This window comes from Saccostrea cucullata, unplaced genomic scaffold, assembly GCF_032062105.1.
Source record: "Saccostrea cucullata isolate Sc308-1 unplaced genomic scaffold, CSIRO_AGI_Scuc_v1 ctg4037, whole genome shotgun sequence".
NCBI classification, from domain to species: Eukaryota; Metazoa; Mollusca; class Bivalvia; order Ostreida; family Ostreidae; genus Saccostrea; species Saccostrea cuccullata.
Window position 1 is genome coordinate 82,322 of NW_026940097.1, and position 13,896 is coordinate 96,217.

Here is a 13,896-nt window from a genome sequence, read left to right on the forward strand (position 1 = left end):
AATAAAATGTTGCCGTGTTTGATGTACTTGTACATTGCCCTTATTTATAAATTTAATGTTTTAGCATCGTTCTATGTATTACTTTCTAGGGAAATTTCATGGATAAATTTACAGCTAAGTAATAATGATAGAAATATCAATATCGTAGATACTTTTTGAATGAAATAATTATTCTTCAAATACGATATCTTAGTTATTTGATTAAAAAACGTGTAAATCCTTACCATCAAAAAGATAAGTCCTTTCACTTCGGAGTTCCGAATGACAATGAAGACTGAACGATAAGTGAACGCAAAATGAACGGAACGAAGAGCGAAAGGTGAACGTTTTGTGAACAGTGAACGCGAGCGAACGGTGAACGGAAAACTGTGAACGGAGAGCGAACGGTGAACGCACGCTGAACGAACGGTGAACGAATAGTGAGCGAACGGAAAAATGTGAAATTTTCAAACCAAACCCTCAATTCATAGGTCAACAATTTATTTTCCGTTACATATACCTGAATAATTTCATCCGTTTAGAATTCGTAATTTGAAAATTAAGCATAAAAGTAAATAAAGTCAGATATAAGTTATTTGTAACCATACATCACACCTTATTTAAATTCTTATAGCATAATAATAACGTGTTTAAGAAGTTTTTAAGATGATGCAAAAGATTTTGAAGATGCCTCTTTACATCTATTCGTATTTGTGACCACGCAGCACTGTTAAGGCTTACTATGAGAAATCAACGGAAAATAGAAGTGGAAAAACGGGAATTGTTTTTAAAACTGATTTATTTTTATTCAGCTGTTCTATTACCACAGAACTTAAATACTTATGGAAATAACATAGTATAACCTACTCTGTACTGTATGGAGTTTGGTACCATCGATGGACAGTCACGTGATGAATGCATAGTAGGTACACGGAATGTAGGTCAATAACAAATTTCAATATCGCAAGGGTCTACCCTAGTTGAAATAAAAAATTTAAGCTATTAATTGTTTTTGCATACTTTGTACTTTCTGGAAAGTGCTGCTGCTTTGAATAGAATTAGTGTTTTAATAGTTATAATTTCAAGTAAATAGGCCCATGTCGAAATATGTTTGACTTTTACCAAATATTTTGTGTACTTATAAAGTCATGCTCTCGATTTAAAGAAAGCAGCAGCACTTTTCAAGTTAAGGAACATATCCTTTACTTATATTCCAAAAATGGTCAAGATTTATTTAGTGTATGCCCTTGCGAAAGAGAGATTTAATGAGGCGCCTCGTTGTAAAATATACCTATCCTTAACATTAAAACACGACAGAATTATTCAAATACATTTTCTTGATAGTTGATGAATAATGGCACTTAACAAAGGATATATATTGGTATTATTAGCCTATTAGAAACCTGTAAATAATATTCTGTTTCATAATAAAACGCATTTTTCGTTGTTAAAAAATTCCCAAATCTGCCTCTCACAGCACATGAAATACGTCATTTTTACCAAAATGACGTCATGATTCACAAGTTCATCGAGATGAGTGATTTGTTTGTGACAAAATAACTTTCTATTTATCCACAAAACACGTGTACTCTTCGGCAAGTGTGGGTTTGAACGCTCTCATGAAGATATTTTATGCAGTGGATTCCTGATTCTGGTTGCTTCCTGTCTTAAACCTTTTTTGTAAAAAAAAAAATGCTTTCTAGACTCCTCCAGAAATTGAACTGGCTACCCGAATAAAAATTTGAACAAGAAGACCGCTAACATTTTAGAAAATAGCATATAAAACTGTTTTGTCCTCTTGCTGTTCTCTGCTCTTTTACGACTTTTGCTGTTTTTGCATCTGATTGTAAATTTGTAGAAACTCAAGTAACATTATCTGTATAAATTCAGACAAACGTGGATAACTACAATATCTGATTTTTAAAAATAATTGTTTAGATATTTAAAACGCTGTCGTTTTCACTCATTTTTTTTTAAAAACATAGGGTGATCATTGAGTACAACGTTTTTTTTTTCTTCTGTCAAATGTGTCTTTAAAATAGTGTGAATTACCCCCAAATTGATACATATCAAATTTGCTATGTGTCTGAACTCTTTACAACTTACTGAACTGTTATGCAACATACACTTAATGTTCACGTAATAAAAATATGACGTTACGTTTTCCCCGCAAGCACGCGCGGTACAAGTTTATCTCAAGTTTACCGTAAATCATATTATGACACAATATTTTAATACGATTATATTGACATTTCTTATTTTATGAGATTTTTGCAAGTATAAAATAGAAGGGAACTAAATTGAAGATTAAATGCACTTTTCAAATGGTATATCCGTAAAAATGCGTGACTGCAGGGAAATGTGTTAAAGTCAATAAAAACAGAAAATTGGTAGTTGTGAGTCCTTGTCACCAAGGACGGTACCCATTTTTGATACCCATTATACCATTACTGTTCCCTGATATCCACCTGTTCATGTGTCCATAAAACAGACATTTCTTGCTGTATATTTCACGATTTTCGGTGAATATTTCTTGGGTATTCTTAACAAGTTTTACAACAGTTTTAAAAAAGCGTTTAATTTCACTCTAGTTTACTGACTTTGAAAACTACCGATTATGGCGAAATAAGGTAACGTCACTTATTGAAAATGCAAAAATTAATAATTATAAATCAACTGTAGAGCAAAACAAAAATCCACGCCAGATGTGGGATGCATTAAACAAATTAGCTTCTACCCCAAAAAATTATAGTCCGACGGCACTTGAACAAAATAATAATGTAACTGAGGAAACACAAGAAATTACAGAGATATTTAATTCTCATTTCTCAAATGTCTCTGCTAAAATCCTTGAAGGAGTAAATAAAGAAGAGTATGATTTCGATCGCCTTTTAAATTTTGTACAGTCTAAATTGGGAACAGAAATGTTTTCTATCCCGCTTATTAGCCCCGATGAAGTGCTTTCCTTACTAAACAAACTAGATGTTAATAAATCATCAGGTGTAGATACCATCGGTCCACGTTTATTAAAACTTACTGCACAAATAATACATAAACCTGTAACCCATATAATAAATACTAGTATTACATCAGGTATTTTCCCGAAAAGTTTTAAACTTGCCAAAGTTACACCTATCTATAAAAAGGGAAACAAGCTAGATCCAAATAACTACAGACCCATTTCTATTTTACCGACATTATCAAAAATTATAGAAAAACATGTGGCAAAATATGTACGATTACTATTTTCAGAATTTGATCTTTTAATAGAATCTCAATCAGGTTTCAGAGAATTGCACTCATGTCAAACAGCCCTTACAAACATTACAGATAAGTGGTTATATGAAATGGACCAAGGCAAACTTGTTGGTACTGTCTTTCTCGACTTCAGTAAGGCTTTTGACTTAGTTAATCATGAAATTCTTCTTAAAAAGCTGGAGTGTTATAATTTTAATGAAATAACTTTACACTGGTTTCGATCATATTTAAGTGACAGACTTCAAAGTGTCCATCTGTCTAACAAAAAATCATCTTATCAGCAAGTCACAGCGGGAGTTCCACAGGGGTCTATACTAGGACCTCTTTTGTTTTTACTGTACATTAATGATCTTCCACTTTATATCAAAAATTCAAACATAGATTTGTTTGCCGATGATGCAACATTACATGTCCCCGGCAAAGATCCCCAGTCTATAGTAAATTCATTATCAATGGATATTGCTTGTATAGAAAAATGGTGCACTCAAAATCAAATGATACTTAATGCCTCAAAAACTAAATGCATGTTAATAGGGACTCATCAGAAGAGATCAAAATTCTTAGACCATGATTTTCCTTTATACGTTTCGAACCAGAAATTAGACAATGTAACATATGAAAAAATTCTTGGAGTATATTTAGATAATTCTTTAAAATACAATGTACATATCGACCATGTATGTAAAACTCTGTCACGTAAAATTTCAGCACTCCGTAGAATTAAAAAATATCTTCCCCTTCAAACACTCAAGTTGTTTTATAATGCTTACATCATGCCTACCATTGATTACTGCCTAACAATTTGGGGAAATACATCCAGATCAAATCTTGACAGAGTTCATAAACTTCAAAAACGTGCTGCAAGGTATATTTTAGATGCGCCCCCTGATGCACCCTCCCGACCCCTTTTTGATGAACTTGATTGGCTTACTGTTTATGAACAGCTTACTGTAAATAAATATGTATTGTTATATAAATCCCTCTTTAATTATTGTCCTACTTATTTACATGAAATGTTTCAATTTCAAATTAATAACCAATATACCCTTCGATCTGAATCCAATGTTGATTTGTGTGTGCCAATTCATAAATGTAAACTTTTTGAAAATTCCTTCCAGTACTCTGGTGCCTTTTTATGGAACGCTTTACCGGTGCACATAAAATGTCACCAACACTTAATACTTTCAAGAGACAAGTAAAACAATATGTAAAACAATGTCAGATTAATTTGTGATTCATGTTTATTTGTATTTGTATATTTATGTTTATATTTATAATATGTTTGTATGTGTATTACTATGTATCTTCATATTGTTAATTGTCAGAAGGCCCTGAGGAAGAATAGTGGTTGCACTAATCCGGTTACCTTCTTTAAATAAAGTATTATTATTATTATTATTATTATTATTAAAAGTAAACTATTATTATTTATTGCATAAAGATAAAAGAGTGTCTAACGCAACGACGTGCACCACCACCACGGCATCATGTGACTTCTATTAATAGCGAAAATTTCCTTAATAAAAAAGCTAACAGAACAACAATACTCCGGAGTTTAATAATTTCTTTGAGTAAATAATGTAGTTGAAAAACATTTATTTTGCCTAAAAAGTGCTTATAGAATCCCACTTTCCCGTCAGTAAAATAATTATTCCACACATTCGCATGAAACCTTACCCGATGTTTTGAATTTTTTTTACATATGAACCGAGATTTTTCGCAAAACTCGGGATTCTAGCAGCAGTTTCCACGTATTTCAGAAGACAAATTTCCATCTGTACAAATCTAATGTTTTGAAATATACAGCTTATTGTTGTTCTATTGCATTATTTTTGTCACAAATGACAGAGGAAAGGCCGACCGGGATTCGTATAGAGCTGACGCTGACTGAGAATATAATCGATGAAAATAAATTAGCATACCTATTTTATTAACTGAACTCCACATGAATTTCACAAAATATTGACGATATTTGCCTTTAAACTCCATTTTACGTATCTTTGTACATGCCGTCTTAGCCAAATTCTCTTTACCCGATATGATCAATTCCAAAGTTACTTGATGAACACCTATGACGTCATCGGTGGTAGATTATAATCAAAATGACAGAATGCAGCATAACAAAATAAGAACATTTCATTTTTGTTAATGTTTACATGTTTCTATTCATTTTCTAGAGTTAAATTACATCTCTAAATACCAATATTACGAAAACTTGTGTTCTAGAATTGACGTCATCTCGCTTACAATGACGTCATAATGTAGCACTGATTTAGTCAAGGTAGAATATCTTGTGTGCTTCCTTATTCTCCCTGCGAACTTGATATTAATTCATTAAAGCTTCAATCATAAGTGAAAGGCTTAATGTCATACGATGTCTCTGTTGTATGTAATAGAGTTCATGACATTATTTATTAAACAGCCCTCGTATATTATCATAATTGTCCGTTGATCTTTTCTTTTGAAATAACATGCTACTCCACTTCTCTTTACATTTTCATGTCTATAATCGACAGTTTGCAGATTTGCAATTCGGGGAAACATTTTTCCTGTTACCAATAGTTGAGATTAGTAAACAAAGATTAATGACAAATCAAAGTATTGAAAGTACTCATCGGAGTTGAACATGGTGTAAAATAAAATCTTTGATCGTGAGTTTAAGTGAGTGAACAATATTGTTATTTATGTTCCTTAGTTCTCCTGCCAGACAACTGAGCTTGTTTTTTGGCTAAAGCAGGCAAAAACAAACAACATCATTGAAGTGAAAAATGTCATTTATTGAAGTAAATGACGTAAAAGTAGTAAAACATATTTACAATACAAGAAAGGGGGTCAGTAAAGGGGACTTAAATATAAAATATTACATATCTTTATCACAATATTGCACAATCTGACCCCCAGCACCATAATGTCATTGTAAATGATATACAATAGAAAAAAGGGGGATCAACCAGCAGACTAATTAAGAAATCAAAACCTGGAAAAACATTGTCATGTATAGTATACATATTATATATCTTCAGTTGACCCCCTATTAAACATAAAAAGTTCTAAACATACATGAAAATAAATGTGTTACATTGCTGCCTGCTATCAAAAAAGGTGGGTAAAAGAACATAAAACACAGCCACAATCCAATTGCAAATTGGATCCACCCACCCAAAGGCGTCTTGGCAGGAGACGCAAAACACAAACCATAAAAAAATGTATAAAATTTTTAAAATTGTAAATATCAGACAAGTTTCTATAACTACATATTTACAGGTACAATATAAAACATACAACAGTAACTACTAAATGTTATCGAAAACTGTAAAAGGCTTTCAACTATAAAAATGCTTTTAGGAAAATACAATAAACGTGGACTACCGGTACAAGCCAGGCACAATGGCTGTTCTAGTTCTTAGTATTGGACTTGTTGATTGCAGACGACTTCTGCCCCGTCAACAAAAATGTGAAACCTAGGCTAAGCTGCATGCAAATTGGGCCCTATAGCTGCAGACCACTTCTGACCAACAAAAGAGAATGTAATTGGGACTTTAAATCTTTATGGATACAATACGGAACCAACAGATGACTACTGACTTGGTTCCTACTGTATGTTACGTTTTCTTTAGACGGTTTAGATCATTTCGGACTATAAATCTTTATGGATACAATACGGAACCAACAGATGACTTCTGACCTGGTTCCGACTGTATGTTACGTTTTCTTTAGACGGTTTAGATCAGTTACCTATTGTAATTTTGACATTTAATGTAAACCCCTGAGAAGGCTTTTATGGTAGCATCGAGTCGAGTATGTCAATGAGAAATACAATGTATATTTACAAATGCCTATATTTTAAATGACTGGATTCTAATGTATCGACGAAAGGCATCAGAATTCCACCTGCCTAATTTTTGAATAACTTGTTCAGAATAGCCTAAGGAGGCTGCATGAGTAGCAGCACCAATCCTGAAACTGTGACCCTTAAAGCTATCTGTATCTAATCCAATAAATTGTATTGCAGTCTTCAAATGTGTAGTTACTAATGAATAAGACACAGGTGAACCATCCATTGTTTGAAACAAAGGTCCAGTCTTGTGGTTGAAAGTTTGAACATAGTTAGACAATGCCTGAACTGGACAATATTGGGAATTTGGACTTGCTTGCAGGTAAATTACTAACGGTTTGTTGTGTTTGTTTGTTTTGTATTCTCTCATGATGATTTGAACTCCTACAATCGAGTTTGATTTGTGTTCAAATGTTACATCTTCCCTTTGCAAAACTTTATTGCTACCCTTTGCAGATTTCACTGTTAGTTCCCCTAACCTTAAAAACGCATGGAAAGCCATCAAAAACACTGCACGAAACAGCACTCTTAGCGAGAAGAGTTTGACTGTGTGATCAAGGGCCTGCACTAGTCTTTGTAGAATAGGTGCAGTTATTGGTAAGCGAGTGTCTTTCCTTGGGCCCAATGTTTGACAGCCTTTAAGAATTTTCTTAACCACAAATGCCTGAGTGGGGTCTGACATATTACAAATTTTATGAACAAAACTGATAGCCGACATATGTGATAAAATAGAACTGGGGGAGTAGTTATTGGAGAACAATACACCAATGAAGTTACATACATCAGTCACCGATATTGGTAGTGAAAGTCCTGGCTTCCATTTCAGTAAATACTGCCAACTTTTGCGATATGCTAGGGCTGTGGATGATGAAAGAGATGAAGTCAGCAATTGCATACTGATTGGGCTCAAATCGACAAGAGGTCCTTGGGCACCACTGTTTGACTGGGATTCAAGTGAGGTGCTATCCTGAAGGCCTCCTGAAATTTAAACCGAGATAGGTGATCTGCTAAAGTATTACTTTTCCCAGGAATGTGCTTAGCTTTAAAAAGAATATTCTGAGAAAGAGTCACAAGAACAAGTCTCCTAACTAGTTTCATGAGAGTTTTTTCCTTGCATGTTTGCTTGTTTATGGCGTGCACCACAGCTAAATTATCGGACATGAAAAGTATTTTCCTATCGGCAAGATATGATCCCCAAATCTCTAAAGCTAACACTATTGGGAACATCTCTTTAATTGCGATTTGCTGATGTGACATGTCTTTGATTGCGTCCCAACCCAGGGCAAACCAGTTTCTACCCAAAACAGCTGCACAGCCCAATGACCCTGAAGCATCAGTAAAAAGTAATTGTTTTTCAGCAGAGGCCCAAATATCTGGCAGAATAACCGATTTCCCATTAAAGTTATCTATAAAATGAGACCACATACTCAAGTCGGCCCTTGCCTCACAAGTAAGCCTTATGAAAAAATGGGGTTGAGTTATTCCACAAGTTAAATCAATGAGGCGACGCAGAAAAGCCCTCCCTGGGACAACTACCAGACAGGCAAAATTCAAAAGCCCTATTAAAGATTGTAAGTCTTTAAGTGTTATTTTCTTCCTATTCTTGGCTTCGTGTAACCTATCCCTTATTTTTAAGAGTTTAGCCTCTGGCAATCTACAGACCATTTCAATAGAGTCGACCTCAATGCCGTAAATTGTCAATGTAGTAGTTGGACCCTCAGTTTTTTCAGATTTGATGGGTATACCAGATTCTTGACAAATACTTAAGAACCTCTGTAATGATGCTTGGCATGCATCAGACCGGTGTGGGCCTATAAAGAAAAAGTCATCTAACATGTGGGACATGCCAGGTGCACCAAATTTTTCACACATAACCCACTGCAAACTGGTACTGAGACACTCAAAAATTTGGCAAGAGCTACTGGCACCCATGGGTAGACACTTATCATAATAGAAATTACTATCCCAGGAGAAACCTAGGAGTTTGTAGTCTTCAGGGTGTGTATGGGTACAATACGAAAAGCGTCCTCAATGTCTGCTTTTGCCATTAAAGCCCCTTTACCAAATTTCCGAAGAAGTTCAGTTATATTATCAATCGAGTCGTATTGTACTTTTGAATTTTCTTCAGGAATGCCAAGGTTCACTGAATCAAATTTGGGAAAGGAGAGATCATGAATTACCCTATATTTATTCGGTTCTGATTTTGGAACCACTCCAAGAGGAGAAGAAATGAAATTTAGAAAAGGTGGTTCCTTGAATGGTCCCGCGATCACTCTTTTCTTTCCCTACACTAATGAACTGATCAATAACTACAGGGTGATCTAAAGCACTTTTGTGATTTCTAGAGATCTTCATTGTAGGTGGAGATGTACATCCTAGCTTAAAACCTTGTGAAAAACCCTCTGAAATCACTTTTAATTTCTCTTGATCATAGCCTTGTAGAATATGAATAAGCTTATTTATCTTGATTGGGGTTGGTAGATTTTGAATTTGAGTTTGATTTAAAGGAGTAGGAACATTTGACTTTGGGGTGATTGCCCTTGCATTGCATGCAGCTGTGCCTGAATTGACATGGGGACCTTGTGCAACGTTCCCCTTTGTTAAACTGGTAACAGTATTTGACTCGAAAGGGCTGATTTAACGCGGTCTTATTTTGATAACCAGGTTTGGGCAATGTTATAGCTTTCAATATAGTTCTTGCACCGGAATTTGCCAAGGTGCAACAACAGATTCTCGTAGTTTACGAAAATGCTCATCATAAGCCCTGAAGGCATTATCCCCATGTAACTGTTGGATCTCTCTGACCATGTGGCAATATTTGAACAAATGGGGTGCCTCCTGGGGAAATTTCTCAATGTAGATAGATGCGAATATCAAAAATGCATCTGTCCATTGAGAAATACTGATCGGGAATTAAAATTTTGGACTCTGCTGTACATTTATAATGCCTGATGAAATTGACACTGAAAGTGGTTCATCTCGTACACTTAACAAAGATCTTAAGTCAACAAATTCATTATTCCAAATCTTAGTTTTGGTTTTTTGTGAAACCGTGGAACTGAGAGGAATCCCATCTGTTAAAGAAATTGTCTTACTCAGTGGGCTTAAGTCCTTGTGTGTAGAGCGGTCCCCAAGGAAAATTTGATCCAAAAGAGTTCCCAATGTGGAAGTCGTTGCTGGCTCAGCACTTTGAGATGTGGAAGGAGATTCCATTGTCACAGGCATCTGTCTGTCATCTGATGTGTTTTGCGAGGGGGCGTTTTCAGGTTGTTGCTTAGATATGGCTAACATGGCTTCAGCTAGTTTGTTATAATCAATTTGTCCATAGGCAGGCCCCGGGATCACTTCAGGGTGCTCAATGGCTGTAGTAGGCTGTGGTGTCACTTCAGGTTGCTTGGTGGCCATTTTTTGCCTCTTTGTTGGGTTTTTGGCTGGAGTTTGCTTCCGTTTCGGTGGCATTGTAGATCTCTGCAAGAGAATGAAAGTATTACTTCTGCACACTTTATAAAATTTGAAATATCCAACCAATCAATGTATTTGATTCAACAACAAGTTCACCATGCTATATGCATTCAACATATTTTTAAAATTATAAACATTGAAACCAGAAGAGCTTTTTATTTTTATTTTTTTTTTTATTTTTTTTTTTTTTTGGATGCATATGATCCTGTATCTACTAATACAATATTGCGATACACAAACAAGTGCAACTGTTGTTGTTTTTTTTTTTTTTTTTTTTTTTTTTTTTAAATTTTTTTTTTTTTTTTTTTTTTTTAAAAAAATTTTTTTTTTTTTTTTTTTTTTTTTTTTTTTTTTTTTTTTGAATTTAATACAGCTAGTGCATATGGTCCTGCACATTTTTTTTTTTTCTATCAACATACAGCAAGTGCATATGGTCCTGCACATTTTTTTTTTTTTTTTTTTTTTTTTTTTAATTATTATTCATTCATCTTATACTTGTAACCAACACTCAAGCATACAATATTGCACCACCATTTAATTGTGCAAATCATTGTGATTTGTAAGAAACTACTCAGTACCAACTTAAATCACAGCTCATGTGTACCCCATAAGCATTACCCTTAGCATTAATTTCTGTTTAAGTCTGAGCATATGGTCTCGCAAGTATATTATGAACTTGCATCATGTTTTACCATACTTTTCAGATAAAATTTTTACATCATGCCTAATCATGCTAAAAGTAAGAATACTCAGCATTCATTATGAAATTATTTTGCACGTCATTTTCTCAGCGTTCTGTTAAAATCAATATTTTCCAAAATCATTGGCCCAATGCAACCAGCAATTGTTAACTTTTAGAGCATTATAATGTTAATGGCCATGTATACATGCAGTATCTAAATGACCAAAACATGAGATTTCAATCATGAGCTAGTCCTATCAACTTTTAATGGACCATACATGACTTAAATAAAATTAATATACTGGCCTGTCTTATGCCGGTAGTGCAATACTGCAGAGCGGATACTCCGCCAGAATCGATGCATTGGAGAAGATGTCACAACATTTCCGAGTGTGTGCGCAAATGTACACCATCCTTGCTCAAAAAGTCCAAGCTTTTCCAAAAGCCTCTGTGATGCCAAAAGTGTATATTGTCCAGTTTTTTACATTCATTCATCAAAAGTTTGTTTATGTGGATCACACGGTCATTAAAGTCATTAGATGAGGCCCAAGGTCTACGTCTAAACAATTGACCAATTAAAACAATTTGTACCCCTACACCAAGGTGAATATATGAAGCTAATGATAAAATGTCTCTTGCTATATTGTTAGGACTGCTTAGCAAAATGTCATTTTCTCCTATCTGCATAAAGCAAATATGGGGGAGCACCTCAAAATTCAACAAGTCTCTAAATAGACGACTGTCTCTTAACTTTAGCCCTCCACGGCCATTCACGGTCACCGAATATTGTTCGTCGTTGAGTTTTAGATTACTTAATTCACTTGAATTGTTCATGTAATATCCCAGGCGTCTTATAAAAGAATGTCCAATCAAAGATACACGAAGAATACTGCGATCGTCCATGTTGTGACAGTCCTCTCCGTTGCCCGGATGTAAACACTTACACAATAAAACTTACATAACTGTCTGATTTCACAACAAAACACAAACTCACTTTTGCAGGAAATCTATAGTATCTGTGAAACAAATACGTGCATCACATAACCCCAAATCTTCAGTAGTATGGCTAGATCCAAAACTATCAGGGTTTTCCGGGGAATTAAAGCGAATAATACGAAAAATTGAGCAGTACAAATGACGTGACTTTCTCTTCTGGCAAAAAGATAAACAATGGACACGTGATAGCAAAGCGCTTTGCTGATTGGTTGAAAACAATACGGAAAGGGGTAAATCAAGTTACATAAGTAAAGCCCGGATGACACATTGCATAAGTCTATTACAAAAGAGACATTGTTATACAATAATTTAATATAAAGAAATATACAAGAACATGTCACATAAAGGTCATTATTTACAATAATAACTTATTTCAAATACAGACAACTGTTTCAGATTTTTTGTGTTGCAACAATCTTGAGAAAGACATTCAGAGACATTGAATAGCAAAAAAAAAAAAAAAAATAAATAAATAAAATGCATGGGCCATAATGCTTGCCTGCCTACATTAGTCCTTTCTTTATACCCCCTGCTTGAAAAGCGGGAGGGTATTCATTAATGGGGAAGTCCATCCATCTGTTTGTTACGCTTTAGGTATACCCATCTCTTATCTGCAACTCCTCTTACACCACGCAGCACAGTTAAGGTTACAAAAAGGAGGCGGAGCCTAATTTTTACGGGAAAACTTGACTATGACATCACTCACAATATACGTCATACAACATTTCTTTATAATACCACAAAATAAGTTTATCTGCTAATTTAACCAGTAAGAAATCATCGAACTACATAAAAACTTACTACAGCGTGTTCTTTTGTCGTTAGTTAAATCCCACATAACAAGTTATAAACAAGTCACTGATCGCACTACACTTGTCAATATGACGTCATTTCTTACATCGTGACGTAATTTGTATGCAGTTAGAGACAGATCAAGTAATATTTTCTCAACAAAATATGTATTCTGTAATTAAATAAAATATTATTTACAGATATTCTATAGGCCAATAATTTGAATTTGATGTCTTTTTCACTATTTTATTTACATATTTTCTGTACATTACGTATTTAATTGACACTGCCGTATATTTGTATGCAAGTACATCGGAGGGTAATATGGGGGGTCTTTATAAATCGATCTAGTGCAAGGGCATACACTCTATGGATCAAAGTAAGCTTTTACATTTCAATTATAGAACTATTAAGGTATCTGAAAAGTGCTGCGATCCTGATGAAATCTTAAAGACAATTTAATTAAATCAATATTTCATGCCGCTGATCAGCGAAAAATATAGCATTTGGTCATACAAGTATACTTTTAACAATAAAATTGCAGAATTTTGACAGGATTGCAGCACTTTTTAGAAACTACAATGCGTGTTGAAAATATTTATATACTAAACTTGGAAATTTATTTTGGTTATGCCCTTGCACTATTGATATTTATATGTAACATCAATACTTCAAGTCAATGTGCTAAAATCGCGTGACTGCCGCATCACGTGACTAGTCTAAATATAAAGTTTACTTGTCTTCGATATGTAGTTATTAATTATAATTACAATTATCCGATAGAAATAATGTACTAAAAATAATCGCTATCCCGATTACGAATACATTTTTAAATACAAAATTTAGTCGATATTTCCATTGCGCACCTTAACTGTACTGCGCACTGAATGAA

General features: G+C 34.3%; 1 protein-coding gene across 2 annotated transcripts; it reads right to left on the reverse strand.

The window, feature by feature from the left end:
• Positions 1-6,639: 6,639 nt before the first annotated feature.
• LOC134254774 (integrase/recombinase xerD homolog) lies at positions 6,640-12,570 on the reverse strand. 2 transcript variants are annotated; one of them, XM_062737299.1, is made up of 3 exons: positions 12,211-12,570; positions 10,168-10,540; positions 6,640-8,050 (listed from the first exon to the last, which is right to left on the reverse strand). In XM_062737299.1, exons 2-3 carry the CDS (start codon positions 10,529-10,531, stop codon positions 7,074-7,076), a joined length of 1,341 nt encoding a protein of 446 aa, XP_062593283.1. In that variant the 5' UTR covers positions 10,532-10,540; positions 12,211-12,570; the 3' UTR covers positions 6,640-7,073. The 2 variants fall into 2 exon arrangements, with proteins under 2 accessions (XP_062593283.1, XP_062593282.1); XM_062737298.1 differs by lacking the exon at positions 12,211-12,570 and having other exon boundaries at positions 10,168-10,829.
• Positions 12,571-13,896: the final 1,326 nt, after the last annotated feature.

Coding starts and splice junctions, on each gene's coding strand:
- LOC134254774 (XM_062737299.1), bottom strand. CDS start 10,531: ATGCCACCGAAACGGAAGCAAACTCCAGCCAAAAACCCAACAAAGAGG. Junction 8,051..10,167: donor CAAGGACTTAAGCCCACTGA/GTAAGACAATTT, acceptor TTTAAATTTCAG/GAGGCCTTCAGGATAGCACC.